Here is a 22,030-nt window from a genome sequence, read left to right as displayed (position 1 = left end):
GCGCCGAGAAGAAGCCACATGGAAGCGATACTGCCTTTTCTCCATAGCAAAAGCCACGGCATACGCTCAGCATAAGGACAGACACCCAACAGACCCTGTGCTGCCTGTAGGGAGGAATGTCTTCTCCTCCTCTCCAACCCTGTTCTGCAGAGCACATCCACCCTATGAGAACTGCCCTGTGCGAGCTGCCCAGGATAACCCATCTTGGGAAGAATCCAGGTTCAAAATGTACCCAAGGGAAGAGGCTTGGCTCTGGGGCCTGGGTCCGGCCCTTCTACATAGGGCACAGATCAAAGTGTGGATAAGCAGTGTTGGGGGTCACCAGCTGGCTCTCTCTGGCCACTGGTCCCCTTGATGTGACAGGTGGGTGCTGACGTGCACACCCGGTGAGCCCTGGACTTCCAGAGGTTTGCAAGGTGGGTGTCAGTTGGGACAAAACCAAGCGGAGTGGACTTCTTTCAGAGCTGGGGATGCTTCTGTGTAGGAGGACACTAGGGTCTTGCTGGACACACAAGGAAGGTGTTGGAGGTCACACAAAAGTGAGGGCAGGGGAGGAACTGCCTCCGGCACTGGATGAAAGGGCAGGTCGGACCCGCCAGAGGATCAGAGCAGCATACACTGGTGGCTGTCCAGCTGCATCCTAGATCAACAGATACGCAATTTGTGGGAGGCCTCTAAATCCCAACCCTGCTGCAACTGAACTCTCTCTGATTTGGAGAAAAGCGGGCAGAGTGCATGTGATGATGGCAGCCTCACGCTTGGGCGGGTGCTGTGGCAGTTGGCGTGCCCTCAGCATCGCAGTGCTACCAGTCTGGGTCTGGGGCGTTTGCCTGGGCAGCTCCTGGCACATCGTGGGCTGCTCAGACCCTCCAGCTCCAAGACCCTCTGATGTCTTCATGGGGTTCTGCACTCAGCTGCTAAATGGCAGCTTTAGACAGGAGAGAGCATAGACTCAGCCCACCCGTTGTCTTCACGCAGAGACCTGGCTTCAGACATAGCTTTAGGCGCAAAGGACAGGAAGGGGAGGGTCCTGACCCCTTCTCTGTGCAATGAGACACCCAGCACATTGCTGTTGATGTACAAGGAACGAGACTGACCACAAGGAACACGTACGCCCATGAGCAGTGCCCCATGCCCTTCCCCAAAGCTCTCCACCAAGGGCTCCAACCGCTCTGTGACAGCAGGAGAAACTAGCCATGGGGCCAGAGAGGCTGGGCCGGGACAGAGGAGGGCTCAGAGCCCCACACACCTGGAGGGGAACGTTGGCACACACCTCTCACCCTCCTCCATCTCTCACCCTCCTCCATGCTCTGGTTCGTGATGCCCATCCCGCTGCTTTAACCCCTGCCTCATGCTGCCGCCCTTGATCATTGCGCACAGACAGAGAGGAGCAGCACAGAAGGGGCACGTGTGTGCACGTGTTCCCACGCAGACACGCGTGAACAGAGACGGGACACGACAGAGGCCCGGGGCGACAGCGAAACAACTGGGCGAAGCTTGTGGAGCCATTGCTGCCCCGGGGACCTCCACCTGCACACACCGAAAGGATGGGTCCCATGGGGCTGAGATAAGCACATGGGACCTCTGCAAAGGCCTCACCCTGGCATGGGTTATTTCCTGGCCTGTGAGGCAGCTGGCTTATAGCCACCCAAGCCTCGAGCTGCTCCAGGGTAATCCCAAGGGGAGGCATGGTGTGGGACAGGGGGTTAATCCCAGTTTGCACCGACTGCATCTCAGAGGTTGGGGTAGGGGCATGAGCCCACCCTGTGGCAAGGGGTTTGCCACCCGCCATCAGCACCTCACTGGCATCCTTGGCTTTGCCCTTCCCATGGGGACTAGGAATACCCAAGGGAGACACTCCCAGCTAGCTGGCAGGACAGTCTCCCAAATTACGGGCACCTTTTTCCTGGGTCCAGTCTGCTGCATGAGAGACAAGGTCCTCCGAGCGAAGCAGTGTTACTGTCCCTGGTGACGCCCCGCAGGGTCCCAGGCCGGATGCCACCTTTTGCCCAGGCGAGGTTGGCCTGGGCTCTGTACCCACCCAGCGGGCGTGAGGAGCTTGCAGCAGGGGTGAGCCGCCTTGCAGGTGGCTTCTGGGTGGTGACATGGGTGTGGATGTGGCATTGTGGGATGTAGCTTGATGGACATGGTGCTGTGTGGTGTTGGGTGGGTTGTGGCTTGTTATTGTTGTTGTGTGGCGTGGGTTTTGTGTTTTTTTTTTTTTTTTTTTTCCCCCCCCCCAGGTTGGACTCGATGATCTTACAGGTCTTTTCCAACCGTACTGATTCTGTGATTCTATGGAGGGACCCTGTGCTCAAGGCAGCCCTGAGCTTCGCCCATCGCTGTCCTACCGGGCTACCGTACCTGTGGCCGTGGCAGAGTGACTTCAGCTGCACCAGCAGTGCTGAGAGGAGGCAAAGCTAGAGGAAGGGGAGCCTAATATGAATCAGAATTAAAGAGCTGGCCTTTATACTTTCGTAAAGCTGCCAGAGAATAGCGTGTGCAATTCCTGGAGCGCAGCCAGTGCCTTATTTTGAAGGGGGAAGAAGATGTTCCTCTCTCCCCTCAGCTGGCCTCCTTTCTCACGGGGCTGTGCCGGTGCAGCGGGCCTCAGCGCTCCAGCATCTCACCTGGCTGATGCAACTGGACTCGTTGACGCTGTCGGAGATCTGGTTATATTCTTCCTCCCAGGTTGGGAACTTCGGAGGTAGGAGGATCTCAACAGAGTCCAGGCGGTCCAGGCTCCTGCCAGCAGAGAGAGAGGGGGTGAACGGTGTCCCCATGGCGGGGGCAGCGGTGGGGCTGTGCTGGAGCTGCCGCCCTGCCAGGAGAGCCAGACCACCCCTGCCCGCAGCACCCTCTGCCAGGCACAGGCACATGTGGCAGCACGGAGACGATGCTGGGGACTGAGTCCGCCGCTCGGCCCCTGTTGCAGCTCCTGGAGTAGAAGGAAGCACTTTCTCACCTTGCTGGCCCCTGGCTTGAGCTATCAAGTCTGGCACATGGGTGAAGGTTTGTGGGGTGCAGGGGAAGGAGAAGAGACAAGACCTCAGGTCCCACTGCCCCTGGGAATGCACTGCACATGCCAGGTTAGTCCAGCTGAAGCCCAGGGAGCACATGGGATCCATGCCAGCCCCCAGAGTCACAGCCCTGGTGACAAACCAGCTCTCGCACAGGCTGATGCTGGGAGCCGGGGTCAGGGAAGCCGGCTTTTCCCTGCCTGGACTGGTGGGAAGGGGGTGAGACGTGGGGTGACAAATGACTTCTAAATGGTATTTTGCGGACTTTGCAGTCCGCATCTGCAGGATTATCTTTTTTTTTTTTTCTAAAATTTGTGTAGAGGAACCCAAAAGATTATCTGGAACAAGTTCCAGAGGGGCCAAGCCTGAATGACAGTGCTGCAGGAGCAGGGGGGGTGTCAGTATTTCCAGAGCAGCTTTTGCTTCAGGCTCTGGGAGAAGCACTGTCCCCATGCCCTGATGCTCAGCAGCAGCCTCTGCAGTAGGAGAAGAGCAGGGCTGTGACTGAGCCCGACCCAGCCAGGACCACAGCTACGGTCTCAGGCACACAGGGGCTGGGAGGGATGTGGAAGGATGGGAGCGACATGGGAGGAAGAAGAGGGGTGTGGGAAGGATGGGGCTCCCGTGTTCTTCTGTTCCACCAAGAGACCCCGTGTAAAGGAGTCCTTGTCACAGATCAGGTGGGGCATGGTGGAGGACACGATTAGCCACACCAGCCTGGGCAAGCTGTGGGGACTCTCCCTCTTGAATCGTCCATGGTCCCTACAGAGGGCCCTCAGGATGCCACTTCCCTCGCATCTGACAGGGCCGTGGGTGCAGAGGTCTGCCCTTCACCAGCCTGGGGGACAGCAAAGCTGAGGGCAAGGTGCATCCCAGCTGGGCAGGAGCCCTGTGCAGCGTGTGGACCTCCAGGAAGGACTGTGGCACCTCCTGAGTCTCCATGCCAGGGCATGATGAGCACGGGGAGTACTCTTTTCTGTTGGGGTGATGGAGGAGACACCCAGCCCCCAAGGGACCCACTGCTGAGCGGCCAAGGGCAACCTGGCGCCCCAAGCCCTGGGCTATCCGTTTATTGCCTTGTTTCCCTCGACCTAACCGCACGCCTGTGGTGTGAGTCAGTCATGTCCTGGGGCAGGCAGTGTCCCTGCCAGCCTCCCTGTGCCCATCCCCTTGGGCTTCACCCTGACCTACCCTCTCAGCCTGGCTGTGGGGAAACCGAGTCACAAAGCAGGCAACAGACTTTGGAAGGGCAGAGACCTTCTCACAGGGACGGATCATGTCTCACTCCTCTGTGCCTCGTCCTGGCTAAGACTGCAGCTGTCCTTCTCCCTGAAGTCCCTCCTGTCCCAAGACATAGGTCTGGTGTCCCTCGGCTGGTGGAGCCCAGAGATGGCCCCAGCAACTCTGGACAAGGAGACCGAGGATCTTGGTGAGGGCTGGCATAGGGTTGTGCCAGGACACAGTGCCCCTGCTGCTGTCCCAAGGGTGTGCCAGGCTGGCGGGGGACCCCAGCGAGACCCCACAGCAACCAAAGCGGCCACAGCATCCAAAAAACTCGGGGGGGGGGGGGGGAGGCGAGGGGGTGGTCGGCAGATGGCAGCTGTGCTTATGGTCCGGCGCCGGCTCCGCTGGCACTTCGGCCTGGCCTGGGCCTGGCACAAGCCCTGGCCAGCCCGGGGCAGAGGGGACAGGCAGACCAGGACGCGATCACCCTCACTGGAGTGCAGCACCAGGGGCTGCGGAGCCCCCTCCTTCCCAGTCAGGATCCTTCCCTTCAGCAAATCTCCTGCTGGGGAACAAGCACTCGCAGCAATGGCTGCGTTCAGCCCAGCCCTGCCCGGACCCCTCCTCTCCCACGTAGCTGCATCCACGGCTCGACTGGCTCTGTCTCTCCTGATCAAACACCCTGCTCTGACTTCAAAGCTGCCTGTCTGTGGGCTCCGGCTGGACCCCAGCAGCCCAGGTGAGGTCATACCCTGATGGACATGACCTGAACGGACAATGAGCCCAGGAAAGGAAAAAAAAAAATACCCCAAATACTTGGGTATTTTTCATCAGAGACCCCTGGACCCAAATCTGCTCCCTCTGAAGTGGATGTGAAGGCAGGGAACAGGGATGGATTCAGAGCAGGCATTTCCAGGGCTCCTCGCGGTTCATTCTGTCACCATCTCTCAGCAGAAAGCAGCATTTGGTCTGCAATCTGAAGCCACCATGAGGGGTCTCCACACTGCCTGCTGTACCCTCACTTCCTTCTGGCTCTGTCTGCTGAACATCAGCAGTTCATCTGCGCTGGCTCCTGACTCCTCCTGCCCCTCTGTGCTGCGCACATCCTCCCAAGCCGCAGCATCTGAAACACTGACAGCTTGTTACAGCCCCTGGGTGCTTTGTCCCGGGAAGCGGAGCAGCTGGTGAGGACACCGCACAGCATCACCTCCAGTCAGGTGGTCTGCACAGACCCTGTCCTGCAAGGACCAGCCTCTTGCCCAGCAAGATTTTGCTGTGTTCGCCTTGCTCTGCTGTCTATCTGGCTCCACCCAGTGTGGGTCTTCCTCCCTCAATGCCTGGTCCCAGACCTCTTAGCTCATCTCTCCCGGCCTCAGGATATTACGCGGGCTAGTGTGCCAACGGGGCACTTTCCGACTGGTCCCAGAATCCCTGGGACACCTGTGGAGCAAAGCAGATGGCACAGTCCCAGCAGCCTGTGGGCTGCGTGCCAAGTGGCCCCAGCCATACTGGTTGAGCATCTTCCACATCTAAATAGCATCATGGGGTTGGGATCTCTGCACTCCCTTGGATGAGCAGATGCTTAGAGAGGAAATCCACACAGCTCCATCAAAGGAGTGCCCTCCCCATCACTGAGAGGGCAGGGACCTGGAGAGGCTCCTAATGCCAGAGCTGTTTGGAGTCTCCAGGATGGAAAGCTCTCTCCATGCCTCTGCCACATCTTCTCCTGTCCTGCTTGTCTCCTCATCTGCCTGCTCCGTGGGCAGTCTGAGCTGGTGTGCAGGAGCCCTGCTGGGCTCTGATCCCCACATGGGGTCTCCAAGTGGGTGCTGCTGGCTAGACCCCAAGGACTGCTTCTGGGGTGGCCCCTGGAGACGGGTGCAGAGGTCCTGGAGGAGCTCCAGCGTTACCTTTGGGTGGTGCTCTGCTCACTCAGGGACTGCTGGGTGGCCTTGAGGTAACTCTGCCTCCGAGCTGCAGTTTTCGGGGATGGTTTGGGGCTGGTTTCTGAGTCTTCACTATCATCATCCCCCATGGCTTTGATGTAACTCCCGCTCCGCATGCGCCGACACGGGATCTCGCTGTCTTTGTCCCGAGACAGCGTGTTGTTCCACTCGCCCTGAGGCACCTGCAAGAGTAAAGGGAGCATGAGTAGATGTGAGGGATGGCACCTCTGGGACCAGCGGGATCATGGGGACTTGGGGGGACTGGTGGCAAGGACAACTGTTGGACCCTCAGCTGGAGTGCAGTGGGAATGGGCAAGGCAATTCCTTTCAGACCCTCCCTTACCAGTTCATGCCAGGCAGCCTTACATCTGATTGCCTCTGTTTTAGCACATCTACCCACAGCCATTCACCCCACCACCACTGCAGACCACCCTCACACTGGACCATGCTTACACAGTTGATAAAAGCTTCACAACACCGGGCATAACGGGGAGGGAGGAGTCTCACCAGATTTGCACTGGGCATTGGGACAGGAGTGGCACACGCTTGTTCAATGCAAAGCCCACACTCATTTAATGTAAAGTGCACATACTGTTCAGGCCAAGGCAATCAAGAGCTGTTGTAGACCAGGACCTGTGGACCAGAGCCCAGACCTTCACTAGGTCCAACACCCTTTAAGGTTTCTGAGTTGAATGTGACTCTTGGTGGCTGAAATTAATTTCTGAAGCCAAGCCAAGCCCTCACAAGTCCCTCTAGAGCAGCTTGGGCACACAGACCTTGTGCTGCCCTCTCTACACAGAGATGAGTAGTACCTCATGCAAGAAAAGCACTTCTAAGTTCACTGAGATGACAACTCTGCGATTAATTTAACACAGACATGGTCTCTTGTTCCCTCATTAGAGATGGGTGAGCTGATGTTTCCACCAGAGGCCTGAAGCACTGGGCAACTGCAGTAACCAACACCATTGCCTGCCTGTCCTGCGAAGGGTTTGTGTAGGTCATCGAAGGCACAGCCAAGGTGCTCAGCCAGCAGCAGAGCCAGATGTCAGCCCAGGACTGATCAGGACAAGAGGCACAGGTGGTGTGGGACAGGCCAGGAGAAAGATGGGGCAACCTGAGTTGCCAGGAGCAAGCCTTGGTTTTGTGGCTAACTTGGTTTGTAGCTGGCCTTTGACCCGCCCTTGAGGTGAGGAGATGTGGTCAAGGAGACGCAAGGGAAGATGTGAGGAATGCAGCGATGTGCAAACCATGCAGACATTGGGACAGCCCGAGGTCCCCCAGTCTGCTGTGGGAAGCAGGCTGGTTGGGGAGCGCCATGGGGAGCAGCAAAGGGTCTTGCGCTGAGTGCAGCTCATGCTGCTGAGAGTATCCATGTTGACTCTGCTGGATGGAGCTATTGGATATGCCCAGCTCCCCAGGGGCTGATTGATCAGGCAGTGTTTATATAGTGCTTTGGGGATGCAGAGCTGTGTTGCCGCCAACTGCAATGAGCCAGAGCCGTTAAGCACTGCGTGGTTCCTGTTCCCCTCCTTGTTCACAGCAGGCATGTTCTGTGGGAGCCAGAGCCGGCTTGAGGGTGCCGTCTGCTGCTGCTGGGGTGCAACATCTTCAGATGAGCTTCAGATATGCAGGTAGTGGCTTCTCGTTCTCCTGAGAGGGCCTGGGGTGTGCCAAATGCAGGCTCAACCTGCACGCAACAGCTTAGCTCACTCCAAGGGCTTTCTTCTGCCCAAAGGAGAGAGGGGTTCAGTCCATGTCCTGCCAGCCTGCTGCTTGCTGTGTGTGTTCAGGAGAAGGCAAGGGGTGACCCCAGCAGAGCAGAACCCAAACAGCCTGTGCGACCGCTTTGGTGATGGGGCTCTGGCCGTGACGTGCGCCCATGAGCCAGGACCCATACTATCAGGGGACACGGAACAGAGAGCCGGAGGCATTGTGTTGCCTGTGTGCAAGATCCAGGTGGGTGACTGACATGGAGCGAGTCTCACACGTGAGACGTAAACCTGGCCAAGCCTCCCTGGCCTGCTGCTGCTGCTGCAGGTTTTCCCAGCTCTATCCACTCTGCCTCCTGCAAGCTTTGTGCTTGGCAATGGCTTCTGGGCTGGCTGCTTGCAAGGCTGCCCAGCTCAGGAGCTACTGGGTACTATCCAGCAGGTTCCTACAAAAGTAAGAGCAGAGAGCCCTTTCTCTCCTGGATGTAAGTGCTCCCTCTGCCCCAGCCCAGCTGCCTGCACTGGGTGGCCCTGAGGCCAGCCAGGAGGGACCCTGCTGGCTCCAGCTGAGTCCTGCCATGGGAGAGATCCCACAGGGCACTGGGGAGGCTGGCTCTGACCTTTCCTAAAGGAGACAGGAGCCCTGCGAAGCACTTTTATACCCATTGCCTTCACGTCAGGTCTGACTTGAGACTGCATTTTGCTGCCTGCCTTCTCCTCAGGATGAGTCGCAGCCTCCTGCCTGTGAGCGTCCTGGGCCAGCAAGGGGCTGGGGCGAGGGGGCAGACAGGGCTGGAGTCTGCGGCCCCTGGCTAAGGAGGTGAGAGCTTGCCGGCAGCCAGGCATGCCAAGCAGGGGCCAGGGGACTACAACAGCCATCCCCTGTGCAGAGGCAAATGCTGTATTTTGTGGGGCAGTGAGAGGTGCTGGGCTCAGCAGGGGCATTAAGACCCCAGGCTCTTGCGGCCGCTCTGATGCTGCTGCCTAAGGGTCTGAGGGTTGCTCAGCTCTGCCTGGGGCTTGTGCATCTGCCTCCTGGCCTTGGGCACTCTCCGCTCTAGGCAAAGCAACACAAAGACAGTGTTTTCCGTATGTCTCTGCTGGTGCAGCTTGTCTACAGCAGCATGAGCCAAGCATCCCACAGCACTGCCTGCCCCATACGGACCCTGTCCCTCTCCTAGGGACAGCTTCCACGAGCTTCCCCATCACATTGTGACAGTCCGCTCGTCCTAACCAAGCTGCCTTATTTCTCCTTTCCCTTGCCTCTCCTCTACTTTGTGCCTTGGCAAGGCAGCAAGAAACAAAGCTGCTCTCAAGGTGCTCCACTGTCGAGTTTAGCAGCGTCAAGGGGAAGGAAGATGCTTGGCAGGACACCTTTTGAATCTGATGCCCCAACTTGGAGTGTGTCCTGCCTCTGTCTGCATGCAGAGTCCACGGGGACTCCCACAGCTCTTGCTCCCAAGGGACAGAGCGCAGGACAAGTGTTTCAAAAGAGCCACACCTGAAAATACAAGTAGGTGCCCTTGGGAAACTTTGAAAGCAGTGCAGGTACTTGAGGTGCTGCTCAGGATCCTCCAGCGTGCTTCTCTGCACCTTCAGGCACCTGAAGATGTGAGAAGCCTGTCCCACAGTCTCTGAAGCTCTGTGATGGGGGTGAAGAGCCCAGAGCACCTCCTGTTGTCGAGGGCAGCAACTTTCCTGGCAGCTGAGACCCTGGGCTCTGAACACAGCCTGTGTATTACAGAAAGGACAAAGTGGAAACGAGGGCTGCCTTGTGTTGCACCTAGGGCTGGCACAGAGAAGCTCAGGAGGCTCTTCACAGGCTGTGGGAGCCTTGTTGCTCTTCATCCTGCCCATGGTGGTTTGGTTGGTGTGAAAGGAGTGGGAGCAAGAGGATGCCCAGGTCGAGAGCCCTTGTAGGTGGCTGCTGGCACAGGGGGCTCCGGGATCCACCCTGCCCAGCGGCTGCACAGGAGGGGAGGAGTGGACAGCAGAGATGGTCTGCCAGGCTTCAGGATGCAGATCCTCCTTTCTGCCCGGTCTTGGTCTGTGCGGTGCCCCGTGGTGCAGGCATGTGGGATCCAAGCACATGTCCGTCCCTGGGAGCTGGGCTCCACTGACAACATCCTGCCACAATACTGCATGATGCAAAGAAGCAGTGCCTTCTGGCTCTTCCGTTCTCCGTTTCAGGAGTTGGGCATTGAGGAAAAAGGAAAGAAGGGCCACACAGAGATTTCCCCCTACCTTAATTCTGCCAGGGGCATTCCCCAGTCACCTGGAGCATTAGGGGGAGAGAGGGGAGAGAGAAGGGAAGGGGAAAACTCCAATCCTGGGTGCTGGGCAGGGGCGAAAGAGCTGCACTGCTCCCATACTTCGGTGAGGTCTGGGGGAAGAGAGACTCGCAGAGCAAACAGGGTTTCCATTTGCACATGTGCCAGCTCTGACATGCAGCCCAGCCCTGGCACACACAGACATGCACCACACATGAACGCACCCGCCGAGGCACCCACGGGGCCGGACGCAGCGTGCAGGGATGCACGTGCCATGCAGCCAGGCTCCAATGCAAAAAGACTGAGCCCGATGCAGATACGCCGCCGCTCCCTCCAGGGCCGGATCCCTCGTAGTGTCCTGAGGACTACGTATGGTCTCAGGCACGTCCTCAAGAAAGAAAGCCGGAGCCCAGGCTGCCTATGGGCCCCATCTGTCCTTTTGGCAGGGCACCTTCTGGGAAGGACCTGGGCCAGGTTTCCTGCCCCATGGGAGCTCTGTGGGGCTGGTGTGAGGGCAGCCAGCATCTGCAGAGTGGCTGGCACTGAACGGGCCACCCACTCTGGATTACAAATTTATTTTTGGGGCTACTGGGGATTAAGGAAGCTTTGATGCAGTCTGACTGTAAGTGGGGCTGGGGAGGCTAATCTGGATGATGCATCAGGCTAACGGTGCCTGTGGTATGACTCTGTCCCCTGGGACACCCAACACTGCCCGTCCCTTCGATGTGGTCTCGGTATCCGAGGACATGGGTCTGAGTCTGTGCCTGGGGCAGAAATGCTGCTCAGCCCTGCCTGCTCCTGTTCATCCCCTGCCTGGGGCACCTCTCACTCCAAGGAGCTTCTTGGCCGTTGGGATCCTGACCCCTCAGCCTCTCCACTTGCACTGCCAGCTGCATGTGGGGCCCATGGAGAGGGGAGAACAGGGGATGGGGAGCACAGTCCCTGGGGACTGTGCTCAAAGGACAGTGCTGTGTCGCCTTGGGGACTGCTCCCAAAAAACCCCCCACCCTGACAGGACAGGGCTGGACCTGGAGCTGGGTGATCACCCAATCTCAGCTCCAACATCTGGGTCTGGGAATGGGCCTGGAAACATCCCATGGACACCCGAGTCCCCGATGAACCCCAAGAATACCCAGAGCCTGCAAATGGGGCAGGGGAGGTGGATAGCCTTGGGGGCTTACCCCAGCCTGGGGGCTGAGGGGTCCTGTTTGTCACCATCCCACTCCTCCTGCCCGCCCTCATGTCAGAGGGGCACTTCTCCACCTCTGGGACCCACCGGCCATTGCTGCCTTGCAGCAGCCCTGTCTGCAGCAAGGCAGGGCCCCCGTGCTCCCCAAGCACCGGGCTCTGCGGGCAGGCAGATGCACGTGGTCCCTCACCATGGCACATGCAGAGAGTGGGGCTTGTCCTGCTCCAGGGATGAGCGGGTGGCAGGGAACACGTGGCCTTGCAAAAGGACATTTCTCACACACCGGGCTCCAGAGGTGACTTCTCCATTGCCGGCTTAGTCCCCTTCTCATGCTGAGGAGGGGTCTGGATACAATTGCCCCATCCTACCCTGAGGGCCCCGAGCCCTGTGCCCTGCCCTCCGGGGCTCACACCGGGTGTCTGGGGGCAAGGTCAGCCCGAGCATCCGTGACCTGTTGGCTTGACAAGGCACCGAACATCATGTTTTCTGGACTGGGTGCCGGGGCTCTTGTCTTTGCTGGTGAGATGCTGCCGGCTGCGGGGGCTGCCCCAGGCGCTTGGGATGCCGGTCACACCCCCGGCATCCCCCAGTGCCCCTCCAGCCATGCCGACAGCAGCTGCCGGCTGCTCCCTACCCAGGCTGCTCCCGCTTTGAGTCTGGTGGCGCAGGCTGCTGACCCCGTCCGATGGTCCCAGGAGGGTCAGGGCGGGGAGGGAGCTGGGCAAAAGCTTCCCCTCAAAACAAGATCCCTACCTGGCCGCTGCCTGCGTCGATCGGCCCAGGGCTGAGGGGCTGGTCCCACCTCCGCGGGGGCTCGCTCGGCTGCAGCGGGGCGGCACCCGTGTCCTCCCAGCCGAGCGGTGGGGCTGCCCAGCTGCTGGCCGGGCTCACGCCACCCAGCTGTGCCCACAGCCCTCCGTCAGGCTGTCGAGAAACGGAGGCTCATTACATGGGTGGGGAATAATGAGCAGGGCAGTCTTGTACCCCCGGCCGTGGCCAAACCCCGGGAGGTGAGGGGCTGTGGGGGTCACATTAGGCACTCAGGCCTGCCTGCGCTGGGCTCTGCTGCTGCACCCAGATGGGGAGCAGTGCCGGCGGATATTTTGTCTGCAGCTCTTTAACCTCCTAACGCTTAACTGAAAGGAGGGGGGGCAAAGAAAAAGAAACCAGGCCGAGAACATTTTTTCTGATGACGTTCCTGATGCAATAAGTCCCTCTGAAATTTGATTTGCAGCCGTGGCCAGCAAGGTATTGGAAGCAGAGTGTGCTTCAATAATTCATTGCTCTTTAAAGCCTCTAAGCCCGCTGGCCACAGCCAGGGGAGCCCATGACACCTTTGCATTAAAAAGGATGCTGGAGATTTACATACATAGACTGGTCCCCTCCTCCCCCCATCCAGGCCTGGCTTATTTATCTTCATTCCTCTTTCTAGGGCACAACCAGGTTTACGCTCTTCAAGCGTTGCTTTTTGAAGCCGCCACAGTGACCTGGCGCTCTTGGTGACAGGGGGGTTCAAACCAGCATTAGCCATGCAGGCTTCTGCCATGCAAGCGGGGCGGCTGGCACTGCCCTCCTGGCCCCACAGCCCTGTCCCGCGGGTGGGTGAGCAGCAAAGGCAGCCATGCCCCATGGAGCTGCAGGTCCTACCAGTGCTCCGGGGAAGCTCTGTAGAGCGGGGCTTACTGGGCACGCCGGCACATCCTTGCGATGCATGGATATAAGGGGTTAAGCATCAGTTATTACTGGTGACCTTCAGGCTGTGGGATGGTGGCGGTGCTTGGCCCGAGGCTGGGTAGCTGCATCTGGGTGGGATATAAGCCGTGGCATGCCCAGCTGCCTGGGCACCGAGTGGAAACGGCTACATGTGGGTAGCTACGTGCCCGGCTGCCCAAGAACCCAAGATACCACCCCGCCACAGCATCTGCAGGGTCTGGGTGGGCAGTGGGGGCATGGTGGGGTCCCGCAGCAAAGGGGGATCACAGCAGAGGGTGCTGAGGCTGCGGTGTGGGCACGTCACCTCCTCCCCATGCTGCCATGGTCCAGCACGGGGGCTGGGGGTTCCTGGGGCAGCGCTGCAGCTGGGGGAGCTGGACCCCATCAGCACCAGTGTCCCCGCAGGAGGTGTTGGCGGTCTGTCCCTGGGGCCTTGGTGAATTTAACCCCCCCCCAGCCCTCTCCTGGCAATGTGATTGAGGTGGCAGCTGAAGCATCTGGATCTGTTTGATAAGGTCTACTGGGCAACAGGGTGCCTACCGAGAGGGTGTCCTCTGTCTGCCTGCACTCTCCCTGCATGGAACAAGCCATAACCCTCCCGTTGCACCCACCTGCAGGTAGTGGTAGGCCAAGTCTTGATGGCAGGACTTGGATTTCAGCAAGGCTTTGTCGATCGTGGCGGAGGCCTTCTGGCACACTTCTCGGGCATGGCTGAGTGTCAGCGTGGACCAGGAGCCCCTCTTAATGTAGTTGGAGTCATTGTTGATGGGGATATTGGTGCAAGGGGTGACCTTGAGGTCATTATTGCTCTTGGAGGATTTCAGCATGTGCTCGCTGATGGTATTGTAAGCGTGCATGAAATACTTCGGCTGGCTGTGGTCCGGCTGCCGGCCCAGTGTCATGAGGCCCATTGGGTTGCGGTAGCTGCAGGTATCGCTGTCTAAGTTGTCATCTGAGCTCCACCAGCCTGATATGTTGGATCTGGTCCTGCGCTTGGGCTCGGAGGTCTTCGCTCGGTCTTTGCTCTTGCTCCTCCGGTTTTGCTTGGGGTCATCGGCCCCCTTCTTGCCGTTCACGTTGCCTTTGGTGGGGCCCTCCAGAGACTGGGACTTGGCAAATAGCTTCTGGACAGAGTGGACAAGGTGCCGGATGCGCCCAGGGCTCTCGCTCCGGTGCTTCGCATCGCTCCTCTGAAACTGAAGGGTGCTGAAGCCGTCTCTGTGGATGGGCAACTGCTTCTCAAACTGGTCAAGGAGGTTTGCAGGCAGGCGGTTGATTTTAGTGGCTTGGGCATGGCTCGGAAAAGGGTTGTCATCTGGGACCTCAAAGTGGGAGTTGTAATGGATGCGGGGGAAAGTGCTGCTGTTGGAGATCTGGTTGTTGAGTGGAAGGAGACAGTCACCATGGAGGGTATTCTGGGCTGGGAATCGGGGGTCCATGGTGAAGGAGTCGGTGGGGCTCAGGAGATAAGGGTTCCTGTCCTGGGGGGCATAAAGAGAGTCTTGAGGGGAGTCCAGGTTATCGGAGAGGTGGCGGCTTCTGTTATCTCCTAAGCCCTTCATGGTCCCAGTGTTTCCTAGAGCATCGCTCAGGGATGGTGTGGCAGAGCCCTTGCAGGAGCACCGACCCTGCTCCCCTGCAGACTTCCCTGCACCTGGAGGAAAAGGAAAGATGCTCAGAGCCTGCTGAGAACCTCTTTGGCAGCCCCCTCCTCACCGGGGTGTCCTTGCGAGGGCTGTCCCGTCTCTAAAAGCAAATGCCCCCAAGGTTAAGGGACGAAGGAGAGAAGCAGGGTGGGACAGAGATGACATGGCAGAAGGGGAGGAGCAGGGGCATGAGACCAGGAGCTGGAGAGAACAGGAGAGGAGGGGAAGGATTCATTCTTTCTAGCTGCAGTTTAAGTGCTTGTGAGTCCCAGTGCTCAACCACAGGCTGCTTAAATAATGCTGCTGCTATTTTTCTGGTCTCTGCACATGTTTATTTAATAGAGTCCCTTCCCCAGCCAGCATAACAAAGGCTAGCAGGGGCACTGCCAGCAAATCACTGCTCCTGTCCCATTTGTTCAGGGGGCTGGAGAAAAACCTGCTGTCAAACACTGCACATGGGCCTTGCCTCGGCCAAGGGAAGTCTGGAGCTGAGCATCCCATCTTTCGCATCATGCTTTGTGTTTCTGTGGTTACTGGATCTTGGAAGGGGGCTGGCAGCCCTGCTCTGTGTGTTGCATGCAGCTGCGCTAATGCAATATGATGTCAAATGTCTCCTCTCCAACAAGCGTCCTGGTTTATGGCATGTTTTACCCCCTAGGAAATTGTTTCAGTAGCTATGATGAGAGCAGAGGTGTTTCTGAGCACTCAGAGCCTGACCTGAGAAGCTGTTGGCTGCTCAGTTGATCTTCCCTGCCTTGCTGCATCGCTCCTGGGGGAGCTGGGTCACCCTCCGAGCCTGGCCGTCTGTCCCTCGCTGTGGTCCTCTTCTGCCACAGCAAGGGGCTGCGGTTGGCCACCTATGGCCCCTCAGCAGGTACAGGCATCCCTGCGGGCTGGTGGAGGGAGGCAGCCGTACTCGGAGGGTCCCCTCAGGGCAGGGGAGCTCCTCACTGAAGGTTTCTCTGGTGTGCTTACCCTGTCCTGCTCGGCTTGGAGGAAACCCTCATCTGCACTGGGTTATACAGGGAAAAAAGACAAACTTCTTGGAGCTGCTTAAAGAAAAACAATGAACATATAGATGAGTTAAGTTGATCGATGTGTTGATTTTCTCTACTTAAAACCTATTTGAAGTCACGTAGTGTATAATTCTTATTTCCTTTTACCTTTTAGTTTAGTTTCCTATTTCCTTTTCATTTTAGTTTGAATGCAACTAGCAAACACTGAAGCATCCTACGGGTGTAAAAATCTGGAGAACTGGGATCCTAGACTACTTTTGCAAAATCCAGGGCCCCAAAACACGTACACGTAGCTGAATGGCTGCTCCTTGGTAAGATGAAGGGGCTGTCCTGGGAGCTGGGATGATAGGGGTCTGTGCAGGAGAGCCATTTTCCAACAGCAAGATGGTCCAACGTTCCCCAACAAGCACCTGGAAGGGGAAATAGTGCCTGGACCCTCAGAGCCTCCAGTGGGTTTGTGAGAAAGAAAAACCATCATTTGCTTATTCCTAGAGAGCATGTAGGATAATGGTGTGTCCCTGTGAGAAGCAGAGCTGGCAGTCTGGGCTCCTGAGTTCTTCTTCAGGCATACATTTGACTCTGGTCTCCCCGAGGAGCCCGTCCTCCTGCACGCAGTCTGGTCAGCAAAAGCAGCTAGGACCGAACTGGTACAGACAGCGGAGTCAGCGATCACTGAAGGACTATAGGAATTGACAGACTCGTTTTCTTTCCTCACACAGGGAAAAATGTATTAATAATGAAAAGCAGCTTGGGCTTTAAATAATTGTTTGGAAGCACAAAAAAAAAAAAGTGCAATGTATTCCAGAGCTTGATGTGTTTTAAAAAGTCTCCGTCTAGCTGTGCTGCTCCCAGCGGGCTGGCAAAGCAAGCCGGTCTTTTTAAAGCAGTGGTTTGCAGACAGCAGGCGAGTGCAGCCTGGGCTCTCCGCCCTGCTCCGACATGGAGACTCTCACTCCCCCTCCTGCGAATCCTGCTCCCGGGAGGGTCCTGCCAGCTGCCCCACGGCAAACTCAGCTGAGTGCATTTCTAGGCATTGCCAACCGCCCCCCAGCACTCACGAGAACCTGCATGGCTCCTGTCCCCAGGGGATCCTGTGGCCCCACACAGGGCTTACTCTGTCCTCTCCCACCTCTCCTGAAACCCACCTGGAGAAGCTGTACGGACCCATGGGGTGGGTCCTCTTGAACTGCTGCTGACCTGGGCCCTGCAGCTGGTCCGGCTGCCTTCACCTACAACCTGGTGCCCTGCCACGTGGCCTGGGCTTTGTGGTGTGGGAGAGACGATTTGGCCCTCAGGCCTCTCCACCACGCGAACAGTGCCCATGTGTTTTGGGGATGAGGACGTGGCTGTTATCCTGGCCTGAGCTGGGGAACTTTGATACCAAACCTGTCCTTCTTGCCAAAACACCCAATGCAACATCAGCCTTGACTGGTGTCCAGCTGCTCATGGTCTCTGTGGGTGCCATCCTTTTCCCGTTGTGCTCTTCAGCAGCTAGGTGCATCAGCCTCGCTGGAGTCCCTTGCCCATGGGACAGCACCCATGTGAGCTGGTGGAGCAGCAGTGGGTGCTGGATGGAGAAATGCCACAGAGAGACTCATGGATGTGCCAGGCAGCTGTGCTCCTGCTTTGTGCAAGCTGGCATCAGCGCAGTGGTTACAGAGTGGTGACAAAAAGCCCCAGGAGATGTTCTCAAATGAAATTCTCTGGACAGAAGAGAAGGACGGGGTGTAGAAGGACAGGCTCCAGACTGAGCCATCCATCTGGTCCTTCAAATTCCAGATGGCCATGAATGGGCAAGCTCAACCCTGCCCAACTTGGAGGGGAAGCCCTGCAGGTAGTGGGGAGCCCAAAACCTCCCTGAATACCACCCTGATCTGCCCAGGCTCAGCTCTGCCCACTGTGTCCTCTTTCTCTATTCCTTCCATGCTCCAGCTCCGGACTCCCAGCAAGGTCCTTTGCTTGGGCTCAGCCGCCCGAGGCCATCCCGGCTGTGATGGATGCTGTGCTTCTCCCGTCACGTTACGCTACAGGAGTCAGACAGTCCCTAAGGAGACAACACAGCGCTGATTTGATTATAATGGGATGTCTCTGGATATTGATAGCAAATACGTCTTTTCCTACAAAGGGCAATCAATATTTGAAGCAGAAATCTCCCAGGCACTCCTGAGAGAGACTTCAGCCCATGACTGCTTCGCCATAAAGCATATCAGCATCACTGCTTTTGTGTTCACTGGGTCCAGAACAAAGTAAAACTGCCTTAGGACTCAAAATAGATAGGGAAATGAACTGAAATCAAATAAATGACATGAAAATAACTGAAATGCAATGAAAGCCTGGCTTGCAAGGGAAGAGTGGGGCCGGGGGCCAGGCTGGCTCAGGACGGCTCAAGAAGCAGAAGGGCAGGGAGGAGTGACTGAGGGGCTGTGGGGACAAGCGGGAAGGCAGGAAAAGCCAAGTTTGCAGGGTGAGGGGGGGCCTGGAAGGGTGGTAGCAGAAGGGATGGGAAGGCAGGGAGCAGCGGAGGGCAGGGAGCTCCCTTTCTCCCACGCTGGTGTGCTCTTGCCAAAGGTGGATGCTCACTTCTATATGGCAGAGAGTTTACTGCTCCCTTTTCCTCCTGTGGGCTCTTGCAGGGCTGCCAACAGGTCCCGATCCTCCTGCCATCCCTGCTTGCCCTGGGCATCCCTTCACTTGATGGCCAGTTGCATTGTGGGGCGCCAGCCTTGCTGCTGGGCATGTGTCAGGTCAGGGCTGGTGGGGCAGTCAGGACTCCCCCAGCCCCTGGTGCCCCCCATGCTGTGTTTGCTGCATCCCCTGTGAGCTGGTTTCCCTTTAAGATGGATTAAACTGTTTTCATTACATTTCAATTACTCTCTGCAATCCTTGGCACTTTCTTGAGATGTGGGGTCAGGGAAAGGAAAAACCCAACAAGCCTCTTCCCCCCCATCTTTTTAATTTGCAAGGATGAAAAAGCTGGAAATTAAATCTCCCAAATCCACGATCCTGCAGCTCGCAAACTGGGCAAGGGCTGTCTCCCAGGACAGCTGCCTGGTGCCCCCGCCGTGTCTCCCCGCCCTGAGTCAGGCACCCGGCAAGGAGGTGGACGGCCCCCGGACCACAGTGAGGGCACCCCCAGTGTGGTCAGCAGCAGAAGACCCTGGTCAGCCGATTGTCATAGCAGGGGCTGCCAGGGCGTGGACAGGATGCATCCCTGAGCCCAGGGGAAAGGGCTGGTTTTGCTGCATGGCCACAGTACCTTCTTTTCCCTCAGCTTGTGTTTTTTCGGGGTTGCCCTTCCTCTTCCCAGTGGCTTTGCTGATGCTCAGAGGCTTCTGAGGTGCAGTGGATGACCTGACCTGTTTTATGGCAGTTTTGTGTGTCCCAAACCACTCTGAACCCCAGCTGGAGTCCGCTTCCTTTTGGGCACGGTTTACAACAGCAGCACCAGAGCTGCCTATTTGCAGGGTCAGACCGGCTGCACTGAATTCCCTTACAGCAGCACCTCCTGCAAAATACATCTGCAGCTCCAGACACCGAGCAGTGTATGAAATCTCAAATCATGCAGGAGATGATCGCCTTGCCTGAAGAAGCTTCCTGCGCAGCAGGGACTCCTCTCCTCCCCTGGCTGAGCACTGCCAATGTTTCCCTCCTGTAGGACCCACAGCTGCTGCGCTCGTCTACTTTAAGTGGGAGACAGGGCTGGTCTGGGGGCTGTCGAAGCTGGTGGGAGATGGTTCACTCCACTTCAGGAAGACTGAATCACATCTTCATTGTGAGCTGAAAAGCCTCCGTTGTAAGAGGTACTTCAATGACTGCAAGTATTTGCTTTTCTGTCTCTTTTTAACAGCAAAGAGATTAGGCTGGCCCAAACTCTGGGCAGAGCAGGAGGTAACTGAAAGGAAGTGGATGGAGGAGAAGACAGCTGCAATGCAGTCTAGATACCAGCAAAGCAATGATTTCCTAGCTATCTCTCCTGTCCTCACTCTCATGTGCCTGCCCAGCTTATGGCTGTCTGTCCAGCCAGTCGTCCAGCCAGGCAGTGTTCGGTGAGTCCTTGAAATTATGGTTTGTAACTCCTGGCAGAAAGCGTGAGTGAGAAGTCTATCAAAATGTCACCCAGGCAGCACCAGGGCAGAAGTCCAATGAGCTGTCCTGGAGATGTCTGTCTGTCTTTGCAATCCCATAAAGCTCTGAAGTTTCTACTATCCATCTGGGATCTCTCTGGTGGCAGCTCCAGCCTGTGATGTCTTGTCCTGTCCCCCCTGCACATGGAGAACAGATCTCCTTCCTCCTTTCCACCCTTGGAGACTAGCTCCATGTCCCCTTGAAGGTGCTCCACCCAGCTATGCACTGTGTCTTCAAGAGGATGGCTGCCCAGGAGACACTGGCCACGGGTCCGTCCCCATCTCCCCTGTGCTGTGACATGGTGACGGCAGCAGCCAGAGGACCACTGCTCCACAGGGGCTGCTCCCTGCCTGTTCTGGACTGGCTCAAGCCCCAAGACACAAACCAACGAAGCCTGGGAGGCCCCTGTGCTTGCGAGAAGGCAGAGCACCTCCTGCAAGCCAACCACATTAGGGACCACTGGCTTTGATCAGCTTCTGTGCTGGGGCTCTGCACCACAAGGGACTTGGGCAAACCAGCTGCCACTGCCCGCCACACCTCCATTTTACCTTTTGGGGTGCAGGTGGGTTCCCAGAGAAACTACCCTTTTTCTCATGTCTCTGGGTTCCCGTGGGCCAAATTCCTGACTTAAATTCTGCAAACCCACCTTAAAACAGCTTATACTGAGGGCATGGAGAAGACGGGGCAGGAGACAGGGCAAACCCCCTGCCCTCTCTCAGCGAGGAGGGGACAGGAGGAGGAAGTGCTGTACCTTACCCTGCCAGCCTCGCCTTGCCTCGCTGCTTCCCGCTTCAGTCCATTTCCAGGATTTCACTTTGCAAGTAGCTGGTGTTTGCCAGTCCAATGCACGGCAGAAGCAGCCAGCACCGAGGGTCAGCGGGCAGGGCTCGCTCCTTCTCACCAAGCCTGGGAGGGCACAAGGAGCACCGAGAGCACCCTGACATTCACCTGGATTTCTGCTCCTCGTGCGTGCGTGTTGGGACTGTAGCGTGAGGGCAAACACACGTGTGTGTGGCTGTGGATTGTGTGTGTGTGTGTGTGTTCGTGTGCTGTTGCCAGTGGTGTGCATGGTGGAGACACAGCTGCGGGGATCAGGCTTGCCCTGCCAGGTGCTGGAGGTGGCCAAGAGGGAGGTCAGACCTACTTCTGCAGCTTTCATGGCGCAAGGGACTGCAGTCTGCATGTGGGTGCTTCTGCTCCTGTAGAAACTGGGGAGCTGCAAGCGCTGGCCCGGCGGCTGCATTTCACCTCCCACGGCCAGCGGTGGGCGCAGGCTCTGTGCTGCCTCCCTCCCTTTTTCCATGTCCCTGGCACACATCTTCCATGCAAGAAGTCCACGTCTTCTCCTTGGCTGCCCTCCTCTGCAAACACAGCCATGGCTGCCCTGACTGAGCGGTGCCTTGGTCCAGAAACGGGCACTTGAAGAGCTCTTCTTTCTCCGCAAAATCAGAGCTGAAAGCATCATTCCTCCCTTCCCTCTCCTCTCTGCCTCCCCCTCACAGCTTAGCCATAGATTTCCTGCTATTCCCACCAGCAGAGCTTTTCAACAGCTTCTAAGTTTGTTCCCTGTGGAAACACCAAAGCTGCTGCCCCCATGCCGCATGCCAGCCCAGGGGCCTTCAACCTTGCTAAATGGAGGGAGTAATCTACCACCTCCCGGGAGAGCTTGGCTCTCTCATCCTAACCTCTGTCATGTCCCATCTAAAGAACATAATGCACCACAAAATCACTGCACCTGTGCAAAAAACCAGGCACCACACATACAGCCAGACCTTGGTCCAGGTGGTAGCACAGAGAAGCCAGAGACCCTCTTGCCAGGCTTCCTGGCTGGCATTTATATAACAATCACAGACTTGTTTAGGTTAGAAGACATCTCTTGAGATCATAACCTTTGAAGCAGGGTTTGCCTGAACAGGACTGGTTGGGGAGGGACATGTACGACTGCGGCAGGGCTGGCCATGAAGGGCCAGGAGGCCGTTCAGGTGCTGCTCAGGCGAGGCAGGTAGAAGCATCAGGAGAAGCAGCAGCCTGTAAAATGGGACTGCCCAGGCACAAGTCCTCCAGAAGGAAGAAATCCTGTCGTGACAGGGCTGCAGGCACCCTTTGGAGTCAGCTAGTCCTGCCCTCTGCTGATCAGCGCTTCCAGGGCTCCTCGTGCCATAATCTCCCACG

General features: G+C 57.4%; 1 protein-coding gene across 2 annotated transcripts in view; it reads right to left on the bottom strand.

Moving 5' to 3' along the window:
- The window catches only part of DLGAP4 (DLG associated protein 4), a 70,380-nt gene extending 55,747 nt beyond the window's left edge, over positions 1-14,633 (bottom strand). The window contains exons 1-4 of one of the 2 annotated variants that reach the window (XM_059827448.1): positions 13,683-14,633; positions 13,006-13,059; positions 6,155-6,372; positions 2,631-2,745 (exon numbers count right to left, since the gene is read on the bottom strand). In XM_059827448.1, coding sequence (XP_059683431.1) covers positions 2,631-2,745; positions 6,155-6,372; positions 13,006-13,059; positions 13,683-14,633 — 1,338 coding nt within the window. Of the gene's footprint in view, positions 1-2,630; positions 2,746-6,154; positions 6,373-12,111; positions 12,283-13,005; positions 13,060-13,682 lie in introns of both variants that reach the window. The other variant, XM_059827447.1, reaches the window with a different exon arrangement.
- Between the last annotated feature and the right edge of the window lie 7,397 nt (positions 14,634-22,030).

Source organism: Gavia stellata, chromosome 20 (assembly GCF_030936135.1).
Source record: "Gavia stellata isolate bGavSte3 chromosome 20, bGavSte3.hap2, whole genome shotgun sequence".
Lineage (NCBI taxonomy): Eukaryota > Metazoa > Chordata > Aves > Gaviiformes > Gaviidae > Gavia > Gavia stellata.
Note: the sequence above shows the minus strand (reverse complement) of the source record. Positions and strands in the feature narration are given on the sequence as shown.